The sequence below is a fragment of the Lycium barbarum genome, chromosome 5 (assembly GCF_019175385.1).
Source record: "Lycium barbarum isolate Lr01 chromosome 5, ASM1917538v2, whole genome shotgun sequence".
Classification (NCBI taxonomy): Eukaryota; Viridiplantae; Streptophyta; class Magnoliopsida; order Solanales; family Solanaceae; genus Lycium; species Lycium barbarum.
Genome location: NC_083341.1, coordinates 123,875,945 through 123,903,806, shown reverse-complemented (window position 1 = coordinate 123,903,806; position 27,862 = coordinate 123,875,945). Strand labels below are relative to the sequence as shown.

The window sequence follows — 27,862 nt, the reverse complement described above, 5'->3', positions numbered from 1 at the left end:
TATTTCAGGATCAGAGGATCAGAGGCGGAACCAGGATTTTTAGTTTATGTGATCCTTTCTTTTTTATTACTGGTTCTGAATAGATAATTCATACATATGAGATGAATTTTTAAAACAAATATAGGATATGAGCCAAAGTTATTGTACCTAACATGTAACTACTACATTGGCTCCGCCCAGGATGCTAAAAGATCTAGTCTTGGACAATCAAAAAGAAGAAATTAACTTGAAGGATCAACATGTTTTAGTAAAATTATAATCAATTCATAATTAAGAATGCTTAAAACCTACATGTGATTCAGTACCATGAGTTATAATCCTTTTTCACTTTGACCATTCTGAATCTTAAGCCAGAACTCTTATTGAAATGTTTGAATATTATACAGAGTTAAAGTCTTTGTCAACAACCTTGTACTTGTAAACAATTCAAAGGCTGAATATGGATGAATATTAAAAAGTTGTAGTCCTTTTTCACTTTGACCATTTTGAATTTTAAGCCGTTACTCTTATTGAGTGTTGCACTTATAAGATATTCAAAGGCAGAATCTGGATGAAAGGATTGTTTTTTTTTTTTTTTTTTTTTTGTGAAGCATTACTTGTTAAATTGGTTGTTTCTGTAAATTGCAGTAACTGCAGAAAATGTTGTATGTACTTGGTAACAGATATCCAAATACATGTCATTCCTAATTTCTGGTTGAACTGGAAAGAGGATTAATAGTCCTCTTTCAATTTTCTTTAATTCGCACAACATTTTACAACGCGTCATTATCATTCCTTCTCCTCGATTTGGGAGATTTTTGCTGCTCTTTGCTCTTCCTACAGAATTGATGATGACATTCTGAGATGTTATATGATATTTTAGAGAATTATTCTGAGAAAAACTATATTGTTTAGGAAAAAATTCCCATCTGAGGGGAATAGCTGCTAATAAATACAGCACAGCGGCTGCCTTCGAGGAACCCATCAAGCCAACTGTCAATGTGGAACATAATAAACTTTTCATCAACGGGCAATTTGTTGATGCTGCATCAGGTAAATTTTTTAATCCGTGTCAATCACCATAATGGAGTTTATATTTGGCCCTTTGTTGTACAATGGAGCTAATTCCTTGAGCTTTTAGGAAAGACTTTCCCGACCCTCGACCCCAGGACAGGAGAGGTAATTGCACATGTTGCTGAAGGTGATGCGGAAGATATTAATCGGGCAGTTGGTGCTGCTCGTAAGGCTTTCGATGAAGGACCATGGCCCAGAATGACTGCTTATGTATCCACTTCTTATCTCTTAGTACATTCTTATGCTATGTTAATGGTTGTGCATGTGAGATTACACCTAATCCTCCATGGTTCATTACTGTAGGAAAGGTCAAAGATATTGTTGCGCTTTGCTGATCTGATTGAAAAACATAACGATCAAATTGCAACACTCGAGGCTTGGGACACTGGGAAGCCATATGAACAGGCTGCTAAGATTGAAGTACCAATGGTTGCACGTTTACTCCGTTATTATGCTGGTAAGTCAGAAATCCAAATGGAAAGCAAGTATATCATCACTTATTTCGTGTCCCTGAAAGTATTTATGTTGTCCTATCGGCTCTGCAGGCTGGGCAGATAAAATTCATGGTATGACTATTCCTGCTGATGGACCATATCATGTTCAAACATTGCATGAACCAATCGGGGTTGCTGGTCAGATTATCCCATGGAATTTTCCTCTTCTCATGTTTTCTTGGAAGATTGGCCCAGCTTTAGCTACTGGCAACAGTATCGTGCTAAAGACAGCTGAGCAGACCCCATTATCTGCATTCTATGTAGCAAATCTATTGCAGGAGGTACCATCCAAATTTCCTCTTTTATTGCCCAAGTCCATGAACTTTCATCTTTTTGGCATCATATCTGAGTGAAAGCATGGGATTTCTTTTCAAATTTTATGAAAATATTCCATAACAGAATATCCTAGAATCTGAAATTTTTCAATACTTCTTATACCAAGTAACTGAAGTGCTAATAACAATCACAAACTGATCGAAGCATCTACTTGTTAACGAGGATATGCCACAACTCAACTTATTTTCTTTTTAATACATTGTTGTTGTCACTTGCTACATGTTATCTACGTTATGGGATATTTCTAATATTCTGTTAACACTAATAGGCTGGGCTGCCTGAAGGTGTTTTGAATATCATATCTGGTTTTGGTCCCACAGCTGGTGCTGCTCTCTGTAGTCATATGGATGTGGATAAGGTAAACTTTTTAGTTATTTTTCTTCAGTCTTTAGTCCTTTCTGTGTGAAGATCTGAAATTCCTAGCTTTTCAGCTTTTACTTCTTCATATGGTGGAAATCGTTTTGGTTTGAAAGATTGCTAGACAATATAACTACTTCTCGTTCATATTCAAACATTTAATTCATGTATTGGCATTTGCATGCCTTTCTTGCCAAATGCTACTAGTTTTGCCAAATGAGCTAATAACCCTCAATTTGATATTATTAGTATTATTTCAAAAAGAACTGTGAAGAAATCTTTTCACTTGCTTTCTTCTGCAACATTTTGAAAAGATGAAATGTTTATACAATTACAGAGAAGCAAATGTCATAACTCATACATTTCATGCAGGAAATCTAGTGCATCTTTAGTGTTGATCCCATTTCATATGAAACTCTAGAAGTATTTGATGTTAGCATTACTCTTAATTCTTAACCAATTCTGGATTGTATTATGGGATTATAGAGTAAATAGCGCTTGAATCTTTAGCCAGCTGTGCTACAATTTATCCGAGCTCAACGTATTAGGATATAAGAACGGTCTGTTTGATAAAATAAATTGGGTTATAAGCTAGAGTTTGTTATTAAGATGCTGGCTCATTGGCTGATATGACTGGAGATATCAACTAAACAGTCGGCATCTGAGATGGACAGATATTAGTTACATCATCAGATTCTCTTTTCCCTCTCTTGATATCATTTTAAAAGGTCTTTCAACTTAAACTATAATTTGTAAACTGTAGTGTCTTAGGAACTTCTTTCAATGAATTCAATTTTCATTTTCCAATCTCTTCTTTAATGCACCTAAGTAGCTTATTCAAGTCTAATGAGTAGATAAGTGATGACTTGAACTATCTATTCATATCTATGTTTAGTTTGCATTTGGAAGTAGATACCAGTATATTGCACTGGATTGGCCACTGATTCACTTTTGTTTCAACGACAGCTTGCTTTTACTGGATCAACAGATACAGGAAAAGCTATACTTGCATTGGCTGCTAAGAGCAATCTTAAGCCTGTGACTTTGGAACTTGGAGGGAAATCCCCTTTCATTGTTTGTGAGGATGCTGATATTGATACAGCCGTTGAACAAGCTCACTTTGCTTTGTTCTTTAATCAGGTATTTCCTGTCTATACTTCTGGATAGGGTGTTGGTCAGGTTCATGGTAGATACTAACACCAATTTCATTAATTTTAAAAGGGGCAATGTTGCTGTGCTGGCTCTCGGACCTATGTTCACGAGAAAGTCTATGATGAATTTGTGGAGAAGGCAAAGGCACGTGCCTTGAAACGCACAGTTGGTGATCCGTTTAAATCAGGCACTGAGCAGGGTCCTCAGGTATTGATGATCTCTACGTTCCCTATTGCTGTTCAGGATCAAAATATTGTTATGATCCTGCAATTCTTGTATGAAGAAAAACAAAAGCATATCTCCTTCCTTTAATTCTTTTCTTAAGATAATAATATTAAACCTAAGAGTTTCCTGTTACAACAGATTGATTCAAAACAGTTTGATAAGATCTTGAAGTACATTAGATCTGGTGTTGATAGTGGAGCTACTCTTGAAACTGGTGGTGAGCAACTTGGTGAAAAGGGATATTATATTAAGCCCACAGTTTTCTCTAATGTTAAGGTACATATATTTTCACTTTAATGGACATGACTTTCAACATCAACGGCCATATATTGTCATAACTAACAAATTGTACAATTGTCAGGATGATATGCTGATTGCACAGGATGAGATTTTTGGTCCAGTGCAGTCAATCTTAAAATTTAAGTATGTCTGACCGACCGAATATATATTGTTAGCAAGTTTTCAGATCGACTTATATTTATGATATGAATTTGTTCATTACAGGGATGTTGATGAAGTGATAAGGAGAGCTAATAATAGTCGATATGGTCTAGCTGCTGGAGTATTTACGCAGAACATTGACACTGCAAACACCTTGGCACGAGCCTTGAAAGTTGGGTCGGTATGGATTAATTGCTTTGATATCTTTGATGCTACAATTCCTTTTGGTGGCTATAAGATGAGTGGTCAAGGAAGAGAAAAGGGAGAATACAGTCTCAAGAATTACTTGCAAGTGAAGGCAGTTGTGACCCAATTGAAGAATCCAGCATGGTTATAAACACAATTCTCCTCAGCAATTTTTACAAATAAAACTAAACCATCATGATATCAAGTTGATGACGAAAAATGTTGGTTTTGTTTTGGGAACTTTTTTTATATGCAAACTGCAATTGATGTAAACAGGCAACAAATTTTAATTAAATCGGTTGTCATTTCCGCTCTTATATATCCTCCTTGCGTATATGTTTTATCTTTCCGATGAATATTTTAATAACTATTATAGAAGCACCGGTTTGAGAAAGTTTCGTCGTCCGTCAGGGCATTTCGGCAAATAAAATGAAAACTGAGGGTAATTAATAAATCATTCTTCAACTCTTATTTTGACTCTACACATGTTCATTGTGGCAGGCCCTATGTCTCCTTCTTCACATTTTAGGTGTCTTTATTTTCAAAATACTCTCTTACATAAAAGGTCTACCCCTCTTTCAATTTTTGTCCAGAATCTTCATCATCTTTCATTTCGTCCGTTAAGCATTAAAAAAAAAATGTGATCCCATATTAAACACTAACCAATATTAAAAAATAAAAAAATAAAAACCAACCAATATTAAAAAAAAAAAAGTAAAAAAAGTGAAACTCACCATCTCCAAACTCACGAGAAAAAAAAGTGGATCCCATATTAACAAAATCAAGCAATATAAAAAAAAAGTGAATCCCGTATTAATAAAACAAACAATGTTAAAAAACAAATGCTTAGAAAATCAAACAATTAAATCAATAATGACGGACTCTTTAGAATAAGGAAAAAATCAATTTCTACTTTGTTTCGTTTTAAACATGTAAAATTAATTTAATAATTTGAATTAGAATTATCTAAATTAAAATTTGATAAAAAATAATAAGTATTTTACACCGTTAAATTAATCGAATTAAAATTGAAAGTATCAACTAATGCTTAAATATTGCTATTGTTTTATCTCAAAGAGAGGAAAATAGTTTCTTTTTAAACAAGTCTTTTCTTTTAAAAAGTATTAATAAATTTTCCTAGCAAACACGAATAAAATAAAGTTCTAGATACAGAGCACAAACTACAATATTATATTAATTGTATTTTGAACATAGTATATATGTATATATATTATCATTATCTAAACACAACTACATATACATAGATACACTATAATCCGAAGTGTTAGCCGGGCCGGGCGCATAGGCCATCTAGTATTACATAGAAGCACGGGTTTGGGGAGGCAGAATCGTCGTCCAGTGCTGAACAAGAAAACCCCTCCACTTTAGTTTAATTACTTATGTACCAGCCGAAAAGTTATTATACCTGTGGGTCCCGAGTTGTTTATCCATTTCAAACCTGCTAGAGGTCTCAGTTGAATCCGAGGGGCCCACTGACATTGCATTTTCTTACTTTGATTAACTTATCTGTTAATGGCATTTTAGTCCTTTTAGTTAATTGATAAGTTTGTTCTCTGCTTATGCTTATTCCACGTTAACCTTATGATTTGCTTGGAGTGTCTCATACATGTCTCTACATCATCTTATCAAGAGACCCACAGATTATTCATGCAGATATCATTAATCAGTCATTATAGATGACTTTATTTTTATATTTTTAGTGCTATAATAACTATACTATTCAAAATTTCAAACGAACTAATCTAACTATATCAGTATTGGTAACATGGAAAATTATAATATGAATAATTATTCTAAATAGGACAAACTCAAGGAAAATATACATATAATTTTATACTTTTTACCTCATTAAATCTCTTAATCATCGTAGATTAATATTATTTGATATAAACATTTTGTGAGCTTAAGTTTTTACCTGTAGTTTGTTTAACATAGCATGGCTCAGCGAGAAATTTAAGGAAAAAATAATAAAAAAACTTTTAAAAGTTATGGCATTAAACATGTCATAATATTTGTGTAACCATAGAACTTTTGGAAGCTTGTGTTCTTAACTACGACCTAATATTTTTGTGTCTATTAAACTTCTTAAAAGGAATAAAATGAGAAGTTTAAAGTTTATTTTTTTCCTGTTTATACTTAATTGTTATAAATATAAAAACATATCATTATTTCTAAAATAGATTTTAAGTAAAAATAAACAACAGGTATACTCCCTATGTCCCAAAAAATTGTCTTACTTTCGTTATTAGTTTGTCCCAAAAAGATTAACACATTTCTAAATTTATGTATTATTTAATTTTATGAAATGATTTACCAACCACACAAATATTTAAGGCTTATTTTAGACCACATATTTCAAAAATATTTTTTTAAAATTTCGTATCAAATCATAGTAAGATAATTTTTTCGACATGCAGAAATTGTAACAAAAAAACACATTAATAAGCAAAAGACGATATAATGTGGGGGCCGTGCTAGCACAACCATTTGCATCTAGTCTAAACTATAAAGTAGAATTCATCTGTTAACACAATGATTTTTAATTGGAAATTGGTTCATATGGTTTATAATTTAAATTTGCTCTCATTCAAAGTTTGTAATCAAATTTATCTTCCCCGTTAGAATACAGGTGTGACTTGAACTAAAAAATTAGCCACATAAACTCTCAAACCGAATTATTTTAACTCATCACTCGGGACTCATTTACCCATCATCCTTTTATTTTAGAAAAGAGAGGGAACGAAAGAGAGAACAGAAAGGCAACTTAGAGTTCTTTCAGTGCATCTTCTTCATCTGCGCATCTAATATGTATGCTCAAGATCCAAAAGAGGGGCTGTTCATCTTCTTCCTCTGCACATCTATTATATCTGAGAAATAAATTTCATATTTCTTTTATTATATAATAAAACTCATTGACCAAAATTATTTACAAAAACAAAAGAAAAAGAGAATTACATGGAGGAGGGGAAACGATGTCGACAGAAATGGAGGGTATCGGCAAAAGATGAGAAGCAAGATTAACATTACTATTCTCAAAAAAAAAAATGAGAAGCAAGAATGAAAAAGGGCAGAAACTAATAAGAAAGAGACAGGGAAAAAAAGGAAAGACAGGTAACAACAATCCAAACAGGTTGTGAGGGAGCACCAAATTATAAAACCAAAAAGACCATAACCAGTAAGTAAATTCAAAGAATACTCTGAAAGTTTCTAAAATAAAAAGATGATGGGTAACGGGTCACGGGCCATAGGTTAAAATAATTGGATTTGAGAGTTTACGTAGCTAATTTTTTAATCCAAGTCACACTTTCATCAATAAAAAAGTAAATATAACAAGTATCCCAACGAAGAGAATAAATTTGATTTCAAACTTTAACGGAGGGCAATTTTAAATTATAAATAATACTTAGAGGGTAAATTTGACCCTTTTTCCTTTTTAGATAGATTGGTCATGAAATTATGTGAGAACTGTAACAGGTTTTTGAGTTACAGGGGAAGATATGAGAAAATTTACACAATTCAATTTCAGCAACATTTCACAAGCATAGCATAAACAATATTGAACACTGTGGTATACTGGGAACCTCCTAGAGACCTTAGTAAAAGAAATGACAGAACAGAATAAAAATTAGACAGGTATTTCTTGTGCTTGGTTGCCAGATGTTGGAACTATTTCTGGTTCATCTCGTTAAAGATCATTCAGGATGATTTATGATCGTCAGGGTTGATCTTGTTTTTGTTGTTCTTGACAAAGGAAACAATGGAGTGACCAATTTTCTCACCCATCATGGTGGAAACATGTTTTTTCTCTTTAGGAATTAGACTTCCTTTCTTGGGGGTGAACGGGAATACACCATTTTTACTCTCTCCAATTTTCTCTGCTTTTCCCTTTCCCTTGCCTTCCTTATCTGCCATCATGCTCTTGCTCTCTTCTTGATTTTTCTTGCTTAGTTTGTTATGTGAATTGTGTGTCTCCAACCAACAAGGTAAAGAGGCTTCTTATAGGCCTCAGAAACCAGTTCTCTTACTACATTTTGATTAATTTCTTGTGTGTCTCTGTGTTTGTGTATGTGTATGTGTGTTTAAACTAGTCAACATGAGTCCAAGCAAAGATCATATTTGAGTTCAACTAGGCAACATGAGTCCAAGCAAAAATTTTACCTTGGCAAAAGCTCTCAACCAACAAAAATTATGTGAGGATTCACTATATTTTTACCACATGGATATGTGGGCCCATTTTCTTTCTCTTTCTCTTTCTCTCTCTCTTTCTCTTATATAAGAAGAGACAGTGGTACAGCTGAAGCAGACATGTCTTCGTTGGCATGCCTGCTTGCAGCTGAGGATACTTTAGAAAATTCACTTTTATATGCTTTAAAGGCATTGCACATACAGCCTTATCACTTGTACACGAGTGTATGAATTTACTGATAGCCTCGGGCCCACTTCAATTGAATACCACGCGCTGAACTTGGAGCTCTTAAAATTTTTGCTTTGTCACAATGCCGGTCTCACATTGAATACCTCAATTTGACATTTAACTCCCGCTTGTGACTGCTTGGCTTCTGAATTGTTGACCTCATGATATTTTAAGTCTTTCCATATTTTTTTGGCTGTTTTCATTTTTCACTATATTATTGGAGTAACTTGTTGTATAATAAATCACATGTTGTTATATAACAAATGCAAAATGGTAATTAAATAAATTGTTTAGTTTTAATAGTTACTCCGCTGTAACAATTTGGAAATAATTTAATTTAAGTTTCTCATTTTATCCTTAATGAAAAGATTTTAGTCACATAAATATATTATGCAATGTTTAATGTTGACACCCAATTTTGTCCCGCCTTCCTCCAAAATATCTATTTACGCTTCTAGTATTTTTGGGCAACTTTTAAAAATAATTGTTTATACTTTACTACAATTATTAACTTTTATTAATACCGGCGTTTCATTATCCTATTGTAGCCACTGCTGTTGTTATTTTTATTTTACTACAGTTACTACTACCACCACTACTACTACTATTATTATTATTATTATTATTATTATTATTATTATTATTATTATTATTATTATTATTATTTCATTATCATTATCACCAGTATTATTATAATTTGCATTGTAACCATTTCAGCATTTTTACCATCCTATGCACACGCATTGCATTTATTTTTGCACAATCAAATAATAGCGTTTATTCACTATTGACTTTCAAAAGTATTATTGCACGGCTATTACGACATCATTTTCATCCGAGCGCCAATAATTACATATTTTTATATTAGGTAATATTTTAGCACACGTTAGAATATAGTAATTAAAATAGGTCTTTTATTTAAATTTAGAAGCCCATTTTGTTTCTTTCATTTAGCCCATATTAATTCTGTCCATTTACAATCAGCCCATTCTTTTAATTCACCAGCCCAAATCAATTAACCCATTATTTTCATCCGACCAGCCCACATTAACTCATTTACCCAGCCCACATTTTCAGCCGATTCAGCCCATTATTTTAACCCATGATCCGGCCCACTACCCGTTGACCCGACCCGGTTCCCTCTTCACAAATGAAACCATTAGGTTTCTTTGCGCGCCGCACACCCCCCCCCCCCAACTGCCCTTCTCCTTCTCTCTCTCTTCTCCCCCATTCTTGGCAAAACCTAATCCCTCTTTAGCCATGGACACACTTGTCCACCCCTTTTCGTGCAAGCCTTGTCCGTTCTTCAAATATTTATCAGACCCTAACAGTCGCTCCATCTCTCCTCCTCTCTCGTGAACGACTCTGTTAATGACAGAGTCAAGTTTGGATCCATCTTCATTGTTGGAAAGTTTGACTTTCCCATCTAAAAAATAGAAAAGATCCGTCCCTTTTGAGCCAAATTTGAAGCGAATCACGTGAAGGGGCTTCAACGTTCAGATTTGCACGGGTTTTGATTCGACTTTGAATCTATATTTCAAATTCCCGCCCATTGAAACCCTAGAGGTTCCACCCTCCTATAAATACTTGCTTCAAGTTCCGTTTTAGGCATTGGATTTTCAGCCGCCTCGATCTCTCTAAAAAACTAAATAGAAAAGGTCGCTACATTTTCAGTGTAAACAAAATAGCCATATAGCATTCAGAACTTCTATTTTCATCTTTCTGTTTTTTTTTTTTTTGAAACTTTTGTTAATCGAAGCGGGTTCGGATTCGTTGCGTTTGGGTGTGGATCCAAGGCCTGAAAATCTCACTTCGCTACACTCGAAGAAGGTAATACACCTTCTATTAGTTAATTTTTAGTAATTGTTTGAGTGCTTTAAACTACTTATGTGATTTGTTTGGTTAGTTATGTTTTAGTTCCTGTTTGTAGTTGTTGTAGTTGTATATGCATGTTTAAGCTCAGATTAATCCTGTTTCCAGTTCTGTAGTTGTTCAGTTCTACGTTATGTATCAATTTGGGTTAATCATGCGCTAGTTAGGTCCACATTGCTTATTTATTCTTCATTTGATTAGTTCTATCTATTAGTTTGTAGTTTGCTAACTATATATTAGTTTGTAGTTCACTTACCTTTTAGTTGTTCTGTTGGTTCATTTTATGTCTTGTTTTGGTTAGCCATATGTTATTTAGCTTTTAGCAGTTTAAGTATATCACATGTTAGTTTAGTTAAGTTAATTTAGTTTGATAGTTTCTGTGTTAGTCAATTTATGTGGTTAAGTATGTTTATATATGATAATTTAGTTTGGTTTATTTTAAGTATGTAAACAACTCTCCCATATTTAGTTTAATATCGGTTAGCAACTTAGTAAGTATTTGTGTGTTCGTACATGTTGGTTGTTCCAGTTGCTTCGGGTTCAGTTTAATGCTTTAGTAGTATCCTGTCTGCTACTGTTTTTTTAGGTTAATGGTATCTACATGTTCATGCCTTAGTTTGGCTTAATTTTCAGTTTAGTAGTTAATATCATCTCTATGTTTAGGTCTCAGTTTGGTCTAGTTTAATCTCGATTTTAATTGTATTTATGTGTTCATATGGGCTTGTGCGTGATTAATTGTGTCAACTAGTAATGATATGCGATATATCAACCTGTAGCGTGATCCTGTATGCTTAAGTATCAGCTTAAAATAAGGTCTGAGTCATCCAGATTGTGTCTAATATCTTTTAGGTTGATTCTTATGAACATTTAGATAAAAATGCTTAGATTTGGTTATGTGTTAGTATGACAAATCTCTCCCAAATTTAGATGTGAAGTTTGTTAACTTGAGAATTTGGTGTGTGCATACGATTCATGTTAAATGTAGTATAACGAGTTAGTCCCCTGTATTTGTACTTAGTATCCCATCTCTGTGTTCGTTAAATGTATCTATTCGCGGATATGAATGCCTTGGTTGAATGCTGCTACTTTTTTTTTGTGAATCTGCGTTGAGTCAACTGGTCCAATCAAGCATGTTTGTGCATTAATTCAATCTTTTTTTTTTTTTTTGTTAATCTGAAACTGCTTTGCATAAAGTTTAGGTAGTTGAGTTGAAATAATGACATGGTCAAAATATTGTTGTGTCCTAAATCTTGTTGTTTTAAACCCAGTTCCTCTGCTTCCTTTGCCATCTGAGCATGTCACTTAATTTGTATTGTGTTAGATGTCATTCCTAGTTAAGTTTGAGCAGGGCAGTGGCTTTAAATGTTTTTTTTTTTTTTTTGAATGTGGTGTTGTTAAATATTAGTGTTTCGCCTTGTCAATGTAAAGAACATGAACTGGAAAATGGGCCGAATGCCATAAATATCTCTCCTGATTTCAGTAGGTTTTTTTTTTATATCACAAATCGGCCATGTTTAGACTTGGTATGTATTATGTGTTGGCAGTACACTTTCTTTAAACTATGCACGTGTTATATATGCAAAAGGCCTGATTTTAAATTCTTCAAAGGGTTGAATATCGTGAACATGCTTAGTCTATATCATGTGCATTTTTGTGTGAGTAATATGTATTAGCAAATCCCGTGCATAGTTTATTATCAGTTTGGTTTGTTTAAATTTCATGCGTCGTTGCAAGTATATTTCAGTTGAAGTATGTATATAAATGTATATTTGTAGTATATTCATGAAAAATACATTAATAGGGAGGTTAGATTGGTCATTATGGATCAAGCTTGAACCCTCCCCGGTGTTAGCCATGCCTGGGATTCGTGAAATCCCTTGGAACTCGTGCAACATCGGGAAGACGGGGGCGAAAACTTTCCAATATTAACCTTCTATACATACTTATGAATGTGTATACATGGGATATACTTAAATATACGCAGTATATACATAACCTACCGACCTGTTTTGAATTTGTATTTTTACATGTTTAACCTTATTCATCGATTAGATACTAATCCTTTTCCTTTCATTTTATGCATGACCATCATATACGAGTCCGAGGGACTCGTTCTTCTTCCACATTCGGTGTTGGGCTAAAAGCCCAACGAAATCTTTTCCGTGTCTAACCCATCCGCAGCAGTGTGTAAAATCTCTGCTGGGCCGAGGCCAACAGCAGCAAACAGATCGTAGCAGCTTTAAAATGGGCTGAGCCCATGCCCGATTGCAGCAGCTTTTTTTAAAAAAATGGGCCGAGCCCATTTAAATTATCTACCCCTCTATTTATTTTATGCATTTAATTTGTATTATGCAAAAATAACTCTTTGTTTGTTTTGTTTTCTTAGCTTAGATAAATCCTAATGAATTAGTAGGTTTAGTTTTAGTAATGGGTAGTTAGTTTAAGGAAGACTAACAATTAATTCTATAAGTTTTATTCTCTTCTTTTCATGTTAAAACTATTTATAACGTCTAATATTTATTTTATTTGGAATAATTGATTTGCAAAATGGCATGATTATATATTTTAAGTAAAGGGAATCATATTTTTATCATAAACATTACAAAACGTCACTAATACGCAAGTATAAACTCAAGTATATTTTATAAATAACTCTTCAAGTTTGAATCAATCACGCATATTTTTAGCTAAGCATAGTTAATAAGAAATAATAAAAGGAAAAAGAAAACTCACTTCCTTTTGAATTCTATTTATAAGCCTAGATGTTTCTACATTGCTATATTCATATAACATAATTTATCCAAAGTTCAAAATTGCTAAATCTCTTCTCAAAAGCTATTATTTATGGGTAAATTATCATATTTCCTACAAGTCTTATCTTGAATAGCATTTACTATATTTTCATATAAGGTCTTAGCAACATTTTAAGCTTTATTTTAAATAGCATTTAAAATCTTCTTTTATGCGAGCCATTATATTTTCTACAAGTATTATTTTAAATAGCATTATTATTGCTTTCATTTAAAGTCTAAGCAACATTTATAAGTCTTATTTTAAAGTAGCGTTTAAAGTCTTCTTTTGTACAAATTATTATATTTTCCGTAAATCTTAACTAACATTACTTTCCTTTAAAATCTCAGCAATACTTGTAAGCCATTTCTAAAATTTAAGCACTATATTAATTAACTTAAGTTTGGCCGGATAACCGTAGTTACGGATCCTAGAGGATGCCTAACCCCTTCCCTGTAGGATAATTAGAACCCTTACGTAGAATTAAAATTTAAGCAGACCATTAACGGGGTTTAGTTAGCCTTACCTTAGTTAATAATTAGGTGCCCTAATTCACCTTAAAATCAATTAGGTGGCGCCTCCTTAAAATAAATAAAAATAGGAATCTCCAATAGATGGTTTATGAAGGCTAATGGTACTTGGAAGGATGGGATACACTTCTTCTTGTGGAAGTCACTAATCTGATTCTCAACACTAGTACAGTGCTCATGAACAACCTTCCTGATAGACCTATTTGGAAGCCAAATGATCAAGGTAAGTTCTCTGTAGGCTCAGCTTGGAATTTAATGAGGAAAAGGGGGCAGAAAAATTGGATAGACAACATGACCTGGCAGAAACATATTCCATTCAAGATGGGGTTCATTGTATGGAGAGCACTTGAAGATAAAATTCCAACTGATGCAAGGGTAGCAAAAATGAGAATTTCTATGACTTCTAAATGTATATGCTGCAAAAGTCCTAAAGTTGAAACTGTTGATCACCTATTTTACAATGGTGAGCTTGCCCAGTATATATGGAAACATGTGGCTCCTACTTTTGGGATATCTGTGAATTTTGGTTCTTATAGACAACTCCTGACTGCTTGGTGGAGGTCCAAACCATCAAATCCAGTCTCCAATGTTCTTTTGAAAAGTTTCCTATTATTGCTTCTTGGGAAATTTGGAGAGCAAGATGCGGTATCAAGTAATACTAAGTATTTCTCATAATACTTCTCTCTTGATAAAGAAGACTTTCTGTAGAATTAATGTGAATTATACATGAAATTCTATTGTTTTATTGGTTAATAGAAACATTCTTCATAAGAAGATTATCACAGTCAGCTGGTCCAAACCCCCCTCTAGCTTTATCAAAATCAATTCAGATGGTAGTTGCAAAGATGTTGTGTGTGGCGGAGGTAGTATTATTAGAGATAGTGATGGTCATTTTATTTATGCCTACACAGTAAAAGCAGGAATTGGTACTAGCAACCTTGCAGAAGCATCCTCTTTATTAAAAGGAATCAAACGGTGCATCTCAAAGGACTATCAATTTTTTCAAGCTGAAAGTGATTCCAAGTAATTAGTTGATTCAGTGAATGGCGACAATTTGACACCTTGGAGAATTATCAAGGAAGTTGAAGAACTGAAACATCTCCGAACTCAAGTGGACTTCCCTTTGAATCATTGCTTTAGGGAAGCAAATCAAGTAGCCGACAAACTTGCTTCTTTGAGCCATTCTTTTGACCAGCCTCAAGCTTATTACTCTTTTGCTAATTTACCTGGCTCTGTGAAAGGGCTGATCACTGTTGATAGATGGAATTTACCATCTATCAGGTCATCAAGGAAGAAATTCTCAGAGACAACATTCCAACCGCCTTGATTCATGACCAGCTCTTTCAAAGTGACATCTTCACTTTACTTTTGGAGGTATCCCACCTCTTGTATAGGATGGACCTCATACACAATTCTTTTGTCAAGAATGTGTCTCGTGCTGAAGCGTATTTTCTTCATCTTAGTTTCTCTGTTAGCTCAACTTTAGGTTGCTTCCTTTTTTCTCTAAGAGAGTTAGATTTATACACTGCTCTCTCAAAGCCCTGTATTGGCATGCTTACGATGAATAAAATGCATAGTTAAAATTAAAAAAAAAAAAAAAAAAAAAAAAAAAAAGCCTATTCATTCTATTCTATTCAGCTATTAAAATCACATATTCAGCTATTAAAATTAAATATGCAAATTCTTTAAAGATTGGTGTTCAAATCTTTATTGACAACTTGGTATCCTGCTAATGCTAAGAAAAAATAAGTCTTTACACCTTTTCGAATACCAGAACCTTTTGCCACAGCATATGAATTGTATGCATTATATGATTCCTCTTCTGAACCAAATTTCATACCGATCTCAAAGACAAAATTCTAGTTGATGTTATAAACATTATGCGATCTTGTGGAATATTCTTATCATTAACATTGTTGATCTACAATAATAGCTTTTAGATTATAAGTATCAAACACAAGAAATAGGTAAAATATAAATAAAATACAACAACAACAACAACTCAGTGAAATCCCACAACGTGGGGTCTGGGGAGGGTAGAGTGTACGCAGACCTTACTCCTACCAAGGTAGGATGGCTGTTTCCGAGAGACCCTCGACTCAATAAAAACATAAAAAGAGGTCAGATACGGCTAAGAGATTCAAAGCGATATGGAAATGAAATGAAGTAACGCAAGCGACACAGATAACATAGAATAATCAAAGCACAGGAAATAACAAATAATAGCATAATAGCATAAATTAGAGCACAAGAAATGATACTACGATAATGCGACTATTAATAAGGCAGGGTAATGAGACTATCTACTAGCCTTCTACCCTAATATGAGTCCTCCAAACCCTCCTATCTAAGGTCATGTCCTCGGTAAGCTGAAAATATAAATAAAATGTATTTAATAAATGATTTCCATACTTGAATTAAGGAAATTTCATAGAAGTGCTTGGTTAGAAGGCCCTTTATCAACATTTACATTCTCCATTCCTGATTTGAAGCACAAACAATCTGTTAAAAAAAAAAAAAACACTATTGCATTAAGGGTTGTCTTCTGCCAAATCTATCTTAGAGTAGAAGTATTGATATATTTTCTTTTGTGATATTATAAAGATCAAATTATAATTTTGAATATGTGAACCACCATTAATTTTGCTAGCGGGAACCATTATTTAGAATGAAAACAGTACCAAATTTCTATATTGATATTATTTCTCTTTTCTAATAAATTATGTTTCTATGTTGACAGAATTTTCCAACAAGCATGAAGGTTATATATGCAGCCATGATGGATATGTAAAGGTTACAACAAGCATGAGCACACTGTAGATAGTTCTATAAAAAAATATAAGAACATTGTGCTTACAAGCTATGTATAAAACATTTTATATTGATGATATATATATGTACAAAATAAGGTTCATCGATGAGAAACTTCTCTTTTTTCCAAAATTTAAAATTTTGGCAAGAGAAGGTGGTTGTACAAATCCAAACAATGATAAAAAGAAAAGGATGACAAAAAGTTGATAGATTTATTATATTTAGAGCACAAAGTTGGTTGATAAGAAAGTTGATATATTTATTTCCATTTAGAGTAGAAAGTTTCTTGTTCTTGAGAATAGCTACGGTGTCTCTTTGGCCTTTGGGAAAGAAATTTTTCATATTGGTGTATGTTTGGTGACGTGTGTGATCAGCAAAGGAGCGAAAATGACTTTTTGTTTTGTACTATGCACTATTTTGTCATCTTTTGTTTTCACTAGTTCATTTGTAAAGATGACCCACATATTCATGCGGTAAAAATGTAATGGACCCTCACGCAATTTTTGTTGATTGAGCCTCTATCATGGTAAAAACTTTCTGTGATCTATGTTTATTTTTGTGTGTTTAAACTTTAAACTAGTCTAGTCAACCTGAACTAGACCAAAGATCATATTGTGATTTGTTTGTATGTGTGTGTGTTTATAAGTCAACATGAGCTTGGCAAACATTATAGTGTGTTTTGTGCCTTTGGGGTTAAGGAAACAAACCCAAAATTCATATGCTAAATCTTCTGTGTGTGGTGTGTATGCCTATTGACATTTCTAATTAGGGGTGCCTTCGGTTAAGTTTTGTGAATTACTATTTGATTTATCGGTTTTCGATTTGTAAATATGTTAAACCAAAACCAAATCAATAAGATATTCATTATCGATTTATGATTTATCGATTTTTGATCATTAATGGTTAGATTTTCGGTTTAACCATTAAGAAAATGCTCCGCTAATTTTTTTTGCTTTCTCTTGTTTTCATTTGCCTTCATGCATTAAGTCTACACAAATTACAAGGCAAAAACTATAAAATGCACTTTAGCAATCTTTCAAAAACAAAATAAGGTCAGTTCTAGTTCATTTGTTCATAAACAAGGCCTACTCCAACTTCTTCAGAAAGAAAACACCAACAACAAGACAAAAACTATAAAATGTGAAACAAAAATTATAAAATGCAAAAGAAGCAGTAATCGCAAAAGAAAGCAGTAATCAACAGCACCACCAAGCCAGCAAATTCAAAGATCCAAAAGGTTTGTATTTAAAAATTAAAATTTAAAGCCACTAATATATAATTAGGGATAAAAGATAATTATAATATAAGCTTATTGGGTTAACAGTTTAACCATTAACTAAATCTTTAAAATAAAAAACCGAACAGATAACCCAATAAAAAAAAATTATAAAATCGTTTATAAACTGTTAATCCAATAACCTGATATCGATTAACCGATAGCATATTTATTAGTTCAGTTTATCCGTTAAATCGATTTTTACACACCTCCTATTTCTAATGTGTCGTAAAAGTTGGTTGCTTGACACAGCGGGTGTGCCGGAGGAAAATTCAATATTTAAATTTTATGGATTTAGCCTTTAAGATTCTTAGTACCTTTACAATTTTAGACCCATATCTGCTATTATTGAAGAACTTTACCCCGGGTGAGGCACAACTAACAATAGTTGCGTGAGGCACCCTCTATTATTGACATGTGTTTTCTATGGGTCCCCTTGTGAGCACACTCTGAAATATTTTACCATGGGTGAAGCACAACCAAAAATAGTTGTGTGAGGGCACCCTCTACTTTTGACATGTGTTTTTTGTGGGTCCCCCTGTCAGCATATTCTCTCTCCCTCCTTAATTTCTTGAATTTTCCTATCATTCCAATACGTGAATTTGTGTCAGCTCTCTCTCTCTCTCTCACTTGTATTTCCACATCTCTCCTTTTACCCCTATCATCCATTGCAGAAAAAAATTGGACTCACACCACTATTTCTCCACCGTTCTCTATTCATACTCCTTTGAACTTGCACAAATTTGCTTGGTTGGTTCTTCCCCTTCCATTAATCTTTATACCTCTTAACTAATCAATTAAAAAGAAATCTTGTACATTAAGATGTTCATGATTCGGTTTGAATCGATTTTTTAATAAAAGGGAACCAAAGCAATTAAATCAATTTTTCAAATATTGAAATCAAACCAAAGCATTTAGGTCGAGTTTTCATCATTTCAGTTCTTTTATATATATATATATATAGGCAAGGAAGGAAATGTATATATGCAATCAAGTTTTTGCACCTTCCTCAAAAATATTGTATGCATTGTCCAAGAATTTAGTGATTTTCAAGGAACATAACAAAATAATTATTTAAAATGAATTATTATTAGTTTGCAAAAATTTAATGATATTGTTGTGATATACCAAGATATCTGTATAAAATTAAACAGTACTGATGAATTGAATAACTGAAGAACTCAAAGACAAGCTATTTTGAACATGAAATAGATTCTTAGAATTATCAAAATAAATTATTAAAAATCAAATTAGAAAATAAATGTAAAGAATTTGTTTGCCGTAAAATAATTAAATTTATTATGCTCAGATGAATTATAATATAATTTGCGACGATTAATTTTTTTAGTGTTTTTCGTGCATAGCGCGGGTTCTAATACTAGTTAAAAAAAATATAAGAGGTATTGAAAAGAAAAAGAAAAGAACGAAAAAGGAAACACCCTAAAATTAGAGGGGAATTGAGGAAAGGGAGAGAGTGTGATGACAAGGGGAACCACAGAAGACACATGTCAAATAATTTAGGTGTTTCCATTTACGGCAAACAAATTCTTTACGGCAAACAAATTTAGGTGTTCCATTTACGGCAAACAAATTCTTTACGGCAAACAAATTTAGGTGTTTCCATTTACGGCAAACAAATTCTTTACATTTATTTTCTAATTTGATTTGTAATAATTTATTTTGATAATTCTAAGAATCTGTTTCATGTTCAAAATAGCTTGTCTTTGAGTTCTTCAGTTATTCAATTCATCAGTACTGTTTAATTTTATACAGATATCTTGGTATATCGCAACAATATCTTTAAATTTTTGCAAACTAATAACAATTCATTTTAAGTAATTATTTTGTTATGTTCCTTGAAAATCACTAAATTCTTGGACAATGCATACACTATTTTGGAGGAAGGTGCATATAACTTGATTGCATATATAGATTTCCTTCTTTTCTTAAAAATAATTAATTTGGTAATGTTATGCTGAAATATAAAATGTGTTTGAAGTGTGCGTGTATATATATATATATATATATATATATATACAAAAAATTAAACTAACCGAAAACACCGATAAAATTGAAGTGATGAAAACTCGACCTAAATGCTTTGGATTGATTTCAATATTTGAAAAACTGATTTAATTGATTTGGTTCTCTTTTATTGAAAAATCGATCCAAACCGAATCATGAACACCTTAACGTACAAGATTTCTTGTTAATTGATTAGTTAAGAGGTATAAAGATTAATGAAAGGGGAAGAACCAACCATGCAAATTTGTGAAAGTTCAAAGGAGTATGAATAGAGAACGGTAGAGAAATAGTGGTGTGAGTCCAATTTTTTTCTGCAATGGATGATAGGGTAAAAAGAGAGTTGTGGAAATACAAGTGAGTGAGAGAGAGAGCTGACATAGAAATGAGAAAAGATGTTAGAGAAAAGAAAGAAAAAAATTAAACAGACAAATGCACGTATTGGAATGATGGGGAAATTCAAGAAATTAAGATGGAAGAGAGAATGTACTGACAGGGGGATCCACAAAAAACACATGTTAAAAGTAGAGGGTGCCCTCACACAACTATTATTGGTTGTCCCTCACTTGGTACTACTCCCTGCGGATAAAAAAGAATGTCTAACTTACCCTTTTCTTTTTGTTCAAAAAGAGTATTCACTTATCAAATCAAGAAACTATTAACCTTATTCTTCAAAAATTACCTTTATTAAATGTTAAGTGATTAAATCCGAACACCTATTTAATTAGGCTAATTTAGTGAAATTACCTATTTTTGCCTACGAGTTAGTATTTTCTTAAGGGGTGTATAAATAGCTAAGTAGACACTTTTGATCCGGAGGGAGTATGATTTTACATCTAGCCACTATTTAAAATGTGATTGAGAAATTTTATCACTTTTTAAGGCGGAAATAATATCTAGACAAAAATATCCCTAGCTTAAACATGGAATAGCTTTAATACGATGTTATATCCCGTATTTCGCATATTCGGAAAATTTGAAATTATTGTGACTAGTAAGAGATAAGACAATATTTAGATGCTATTTAATATATATATGTTGTTCATGAAAATATTGATGCGGAAATATGGAGGAAGGCTAAGGGCAAAATTGGAATTTTGAAAATTAGTTTCATGAATTACAAATATTAACTAAAGCAAATGGGCTAGGAAAAATGAAAAAAAAAAAAAAAAAAAAAAGAGAAAGGAGAGGCCCAATCTATGTGGGTGGCCGGCCATGGGAAAAAAAAAAGGGCCCAAGCCCATGTGGAAAATTTGACCCATGAAATAAATAAATAAAGAGGGGCCTAGCATTTGTCATCCATTAGAACTTTCAAAAAAAAGCAAAAGTTAGAGCAAAAAAAGAAGGGGAATTCGGCCATAGAAGAAAGAAGAAAAAAAAAAATTGAGCCATCAATCTTGGATCCAAAAATTATAATTTTCTTGAATTCTTAATAAGTTCAAGACCCTCTTCAACGTGGTATAATTATTTAAGCGAGAAAACCACTTTAGTGGCAAGTGGAAATTTTAGAAAAGGTAAGAATTCTATCCTTTTTATGTTATGGAAGGCTTATATATATGTTGTAGTGAGTAGAATTGAATGAAAATCATGGAAATGTCGTGTGTTGTGTGTGGGCCGTGTGGGTGTGTGGTGTGTGTGTGGCCGTGTGGTTTATATTGGTGGAGGAAGATGAATTAATTTTTATTTAGCATGTTAGTTGTGTTGTTGTGGCCTTTGTGACGTAAATGAAAGACTAATGGTTTAAGTTGGCATGGAAATTGGTTGTAGGTTATTGTAGGAAATTATGTGATTTTAATATGGTTTTTATGTAATTATGAAAGTGAAGTTGCTAAAGTGTGAATTGTTGTTGTTGTTGTTGATGAATTTGAAAGAAGAAAATGCGTCGTCGTAGTTTCGTTGCATTTGTAGAAGTTTCGGGTGGAATATGGTGTTAGTGGGATTGTTTGAATATTGCACAAATTGTTTAAAGCGTTCTTGAATTGTGTTTGAATGATCTTGGATTAGTAATGAATATGTGAGCGTTGATATTGGCTTGAAAATACGTAGTTGAATTGAATGTGATAAGCTACGTAGAGATAGAGGGTTACTAATATTAGAACGCGCTTTAAATTGATTCTTGATGTTATTGGTATGGTTGTTGGTATTGTTGGTATGGTTGTTGATGAATTTGGCCGAGTTAAATTCTCGGGGATGTTGAATTTATAGGGGAGATGCTGCCGAAATTTCTGTAGACACGTACTAGTTAGAATTGGATTTCTAAGTACTTGTACCTAATGTTTGGCAATTGATAACGTTATTGTAGATATTGAAGAGCCCGAGACTTGAGTCGGGATTTGGTTAGCGAGCGATCGAGGTATGTAAAGCCTACCTTTCCTTCTTTTGGCATGATCCTTTTGAAATGAACAAAAATGTATATGTATGCTTATAAAGAAAATCCTACTCTTAGAGCCACTAGGATGGCTAACATCTTTGACTTCCATAAGCTATTTGTAGACACGTAATTTTTTACTCTCCCGGGATGTTTTCATTGGCTTATTGATTAATTTTTCTTTTTAGTCTAATCTTGAATTTTAACTATTATTTCATTTTTAGTAGGTTTGTTTGTGAAAATGAAAAAAAAAGGACAAAAAATATTCTCTATTTTCAAGGCATAAGTTTTGTGTTTAAAAGAAAGAAAAATTACAAAAAATAGGTTTCTTTTAATCTAGTTTTTCCAAGTTAATTCTATCTTTTGGTTTTTCCTTAGTCTATTTATTTAAATTTTTTTCTTAGTTTTGGTTTAAAAATAGTTGATTAATATATTTATTTTGGTATTTTATATATCCTTTTAATGGAAAAGAAAAATAAAAATGGAACCAATGGCCCGCCACTTGTCAAAATTTCACCCTATCCACACAAAAAAGGCACAATTCATTTTGAGAAGGGAATATTCCTTTCATCCTTCAAGATATTTTTATTCATGTGGGCATTTTGGGAAAAGCAAAAAAGGAATAACACACTCAAAACCCTAACCTAGACACCCTATAAATATCTAATTATAGAAACGTAGAGACTCTACGTGATTTTCCATCCATATCAGCCGCAACTCACTCGAAGAAAAGAAAAAACTTCCTCTCACGTTCCTCATTCACCATTTAATATAAAACAAGATCATGCCTTGATCACTACCATAGACAGTTATGTAGAACCTCATTTTACCGCACAAAAGACCCATTGAAAAGCTCCAAAAGCCAGCTGAAAACAGCTCCATAAACTCATTGAAAAATAGCCCTTAAAACATCATTGATACCCAGCCAAAACAGTCCGACAAACCACCAGTTTCGGGTTCAGTGAGGTTCGTCAAACTCGGGTGAACAGCCCTATTTTCAAGTTGGGTCAGCGTGCTTTTGTTTTTTTTTCTCTGTAATCCGACGCTCGGGTCTGTTATTAATATAACGAAGAAGGTTTTACTCCATTAAAGGTCCATCTTTTACTCCTTTGCTTTTAAATTTACCATGAATGAATGCATTTCTTTGAGATTCCGTAATTAGTGCTAATTGAATTTGAGTACTACCTTTAATGTATTGGCATGTTAGCTTCATTTTGAGGTGGATTGATAATTTCTTTACACTGTTAATTTAATTGTTAGCATGAGAGTTCAGATTTAAAAAGCAAGAGTTGAGTTGGCTGAAAACATGAAAAATTAAGAATCCTTTTTTTAGACTAAAAACGTTCTCTGTTGATCTATGATTTAAGCGAGCAAATGGTTGAAAACACATGCGACGTGGATTAATATTTAGAAATCGTGTTCGTTATTTAGTTAGTTATAGGTTTGTTTCTTTGGCTTGATATGAGGGACTTGGGTTCCCAGCATGCTTTCTTTGTTTCGTGGAAACAATTAAGTTTAGGGATAAAAATATTTTACTGTTTGCATCGGATACTTTTCGGTGCCTGCAAATGAGTGTTACTATTCTGAGAATGACCCTTTGAGTTTGCATGATTGGATATTAAATATTAGGCAATAATATTCTTTAGATTCCATTTATAGATTGCCTAGTTTGATTTGCTTTGATTTCAAATTTTTCTTCAGCATTTATTAACTTTCAATGGCCTAACTAACTAATTGAGTGCCCGAGCAAGATGGGATACGAATTTATTTCAAATCCCGTCGCAAAGATGAAAGAAAAGAGTTGAAAAAAATAATTTTAAGGGAGCGAGATTTGTGAACACGCTTTAAGACCCGTTGTCAAAAGAGTGAAAATTAATAATAACTGAATAATTTTTACGTCTCGGATTGTAAAGACAAGTAATTGCTTTTAACGCTAGATGAGCTTTAGGCACGTTTCAAGACGTTTGTTTCGATTAAGAATGCGGTTACGCATCTTATTTCGAGACGCTTTAAATAACTCAAGGATGCGGTTACGCACCTTGGCCGAACTCATTAACAATTAATTTTGTTTCGACTAAGAATGCAGTTATGCATCTTACTTTGAGACGCTTAAAAGATTCGGAATGCGGTTACGCATCCGGTTTAAGACCAATAAAGGTTCAACAATAAAAGTACGAGCAAATCAAGGCTCAGATACATAATATATTCAAAGATTAATTTAAGCTAAGTATAAGTCGATAAAGCGACCGTGCTAGAACCACGGGACTCGGGGAATGCCTAACACCTTCTCCCCGGTCAACAGAATTCCTTACCCGGTCTTCTGTTTTCGCAGATCATAATAAAAGAGTCATTTCCTTTTAATTAGGGATTCATAAGGTGGCTTGGAACACCAAAACTCAATTCCAAGTGGCGACTCTGTAAATAAGATAATCCCTTTTCAAAACCGTCACTTCAAATGGAAAAACCCTTTAATAATAAAAACTTGCGCGTTTATAGCGCGGTGGCGCAAAAAAAGGGGTGTGACACTATTTCATATGGCTTGATACATATTTGTGATATTCGAAGACTCTAGTTGTTATGTTTCTGAATGTTGTTCGAAAGAAAATCGAGATGACTAAAGTCTTTGATGAATACTTTGGTACGTAAATATGGTCCAAAAGTTTCAATTTGATTTGATCCATAATGTTATTCGAAAGTTTCCTAATATGAATATTTGATCCATAATGATGTTCGAAAGTTTTCTAATATGAATGATACTTAAATTTCCAAGTATGGCTTATGAAATATTTTTAGAAGGTTCTGTACTTCAAAAGCTCGTAACTTTCTTATACTAATTCCGATTGACCCGAATCTTATTTTTGAGCCTTCAGATGTCGGTAAATATATTTGTCCATCGAGTTTTGAAATTTATTTATGTACTTATATGCATATGGTTTCCTCACTACTCCGCTCGTGCATACTACTATGATATCGTTCGCCGGATCCCGGGCCGGTTTTGTGATCGTGCGCACTATGTTATATTCGGCAGTATGATGTGTTACGGTTCCCGAGACCTCGCCATAGGGTCGGGTACCGCTTATATACGGCGTTATGATGTGATATGGCATATGATGTGTTTTGATGTTGTGATATGTTATGATGATACGATATGTTCGGGGATTGTACGGAGATTTGAAACCTTCTGGCGTATGATGTGTTGTGGTGCCAGCGTCGGAGTGGCGACCACGTTCCTGAGCCCTATGCATGATTTTTATTTGCATTATTTATATTTTCAGCACAGGTTTCGACATACTAATTCTGTATCCATTTTCTGTACTTCTCACTTCAGTTATGATTCGGATTACTGTATTTCATGCTTTACATACTCAGTACATATTTCGTACTGACCCCCTTTCTTCGGGGGCTGCGTTTCATGCCCGCAGGTACAGACGTTCGTTCTGGTGACCCGCCAGTGTAGGACACTTATTCTGCTATTCGGAGTGCTCCCTTTGATCCGGAGCCCATATTTTTGGTACATATCTTCCATGGTACATATTTCTGTATGTATGTATGTATATGACTATTTGGGGTACGACGGGGCCTGTCCCGTCATATGTTTCTGTTATGGTTTGTAGAGGCCTGTAGACATATATGTGGGTCATGGGTCATGTTTGTTCGATTATGTTTGTGATTTGTGCCTTAAGCGGTCCCGTTTGCTATTATGGCCAAAACGACCCACATGTTTGTATATGTATGTGATAAAATTTCTCAATCACATTTTAAATAGTGGCTAGATGTAAAATCATACTCCCTCCGGATCAAAAGTGTCTACTTAGCTATTTATACACCCCTTAAGAAAATACTAACTCGTAGGCAAAAATAAGTAATTTCACTATATCGATTAATCGATAGCATATTTATTAGTTCAGTTTATCCGTTAAATCGGTTTTTGCACACCCCCTATTTCTAATGTGTCGTAAAAGTTGGTTGCTTGACACAGCGGGTGTGCCGGAGGAAAATTCAAGATTTAAATTTTATGGATTTAGCCTTTAAGATTCTTAGTACCTTTACAATTTTAGACCCATATCTGCTATTATTGAAGAACTTTACCACGGGTGAGGCACAACTAGCAATAGTTGCGTGAGGCACCCTCTATTATTGACATGTGTTTTCTATGGGTCCCCTTGTGAGCACACTCTGAAATATTTTACCATGGGTGAAGCACAACCAAAAATAGTTGTGTGAGGGCACCCTCTACTTTTGACATGTGTTTTTTGTGGGTCCCCCTGTCAGCATATTCTCTCTCCCTCCTTAATTTCTTGAATTTTCCCATCATTCCAATACGTGAATTTGTGTCAGCTCTCTCTCTCTCTCACTTGTATTTCCACATCTCTCCTTTTACCCCTATCATCCATTGCAGAAAAAAATTGGACTCACACCACTATTTCTCCACCGTTCTCTATTCATACTCCTTTGAACTTGCACAAATTTGCTTGGTTGGTTCTTCCCCTTCCATTAATCTTTATACCTCTTAACTAATCAATTAAAAAGAAATCTTGTACATTAAGATGTTCATGATTCGGTTTGAATCGATTTTTTAATAAAAGGGAACCAAAGCAATTAAATCAATTTTTCAAATATTGAAATCAAACCAAAGCATTTAGATCGAGTTTTCATCATTTCAGTTCTTTTATATATATATAGGCAAGGAAGGAAATGTATATATGCAATCAAGTTTTTGCACCTTCCTCAAAAATATTGTATGCATTGTCCAAGAATTTAGTGATTTTCAAGGAACATAACAAAATAATTACTTAAATGAATTATTATTAGTTTGCAAAAATTTAATGATATTGTTGTGATATACCAAGATATCTGTATAAAATTAAACAGTACTGATGAATTGAATAACTGAAGAACTCAAAGACAAGCTATTTTGAACATGAAATAGATTCTTAGAATTATCAAAATAAATTATTAAAAATCAAATTAGAAAATAAATGTAAAGAATTTGTTTGCCGTAAAATAATTAAATTTATTATGCTCAGATGAATTATAATATAATTTGCGACGATTAATTTTTTTAGTGTTTTTCGTGCATAGCGCGGGTTCTAATACTAGTTAAAAAAAATATAAGAGGTATTGGAAAGAAAAAGAAAAGAACGAAAAAGGAAACACCCTAAAATTAGAGGGGAATTGAGGAAAGGGAGAGAGTGTGATGACAAGGGGAACCACAGAAGACACATGTCAAATAATTTAGGTGTTTCCATTTACGGCAAACAAATTCTTTACGGCAAACAAATTTAGGTGTTCCATTTACGGCAAACAAATTCTTTACGGCAAACAAATTCTTTACATTTATTTTCTAATTTGTTTTGTAATAATTTATTTTGATAATTCTAAGAATCTGTTTCATGTTCAAAATAGCTTGTCTTTGAGTTCTTCAGTTATTCAATTCATCAGTACTGTTTAATTTTATACAGATATCTTGGTATATCGCAACAATATCTTTAAATTTTTGCAAACTAATAACAA

The 27,862-nt window shown here is 33.2% G+C and overlaps 1 protein-coding gene and 1 long non-coding RNA gene across 2 annotated transcripts in view; both read left to right on the top strand.

Moving 5' to 3' along the window:
* The window catches only part of LOC132641369 (benzaldehyde dehydrogenase, mitochondrial), a 5,340-nt gene extending 777 nt beyond the window's left edge, over positions 1 to 4,563 (top strand). Inside the window, exons 2-11 of the mRNA XM_060358335.1 lie at positions 895 to 1,032; positions 1,121 to 1,263; positions 1,357 to 1,510; positions 1,599 to 1,828; positions 2,152 to 2,241; positions 3,207 to 3,380; positions 3,462 to 3,599; positions 3,756 to 3,893; positions 3,979 to 4,040; positions 4,122 to 4,563. Coding sequence (XP_060214318.1) covers positions 895 to 1,032; positions 1,121 to 1,263; positions 1,357 to 1,510; positions 1,599 to 1,828; positions 2,152 to 2,241; positions 3,207 to 3,380; positions 3,462 to 3,599; positions 3,756 to 3,893; positions 3,979 to 4,040; positions 4,122 to 4,395 — 1,541 coding nt within the window. The 3' untranslated portion in view covers positions 4,396 to 4,563. The remainder of the gene's footprint in view (positions 1 to 894; positions 1,033 to 1,120; positions 1,264 to 1,356; positions 1,511 to 1,598; positions 1,829 to 2,151; positions 2,242 to 3,206; positions 3,381 to 3,461; positions 3,600 to 3,755; positions 3,894 to 3,978; positions 4,041 to 4,121) is intronic.
* Positions 4,564 to 22,718: 18,155 nt separating this feature from the next.
* On the top strand, positions 22,719 to 26,102 carry LOC132642686 (uncharacterized). Its single transcript, XR_009583301.1, has 2 exons — positions 22,719 to 23,440; positions 25,771 to 26,102. It is a non-coding gene; the product is annotated as an uncharacterized LOC132642686 (long non-coding RNA).
* The last annotated feature ends 1,760 nt before the right edge of the window (positions 26,103 to 27,862 follow it).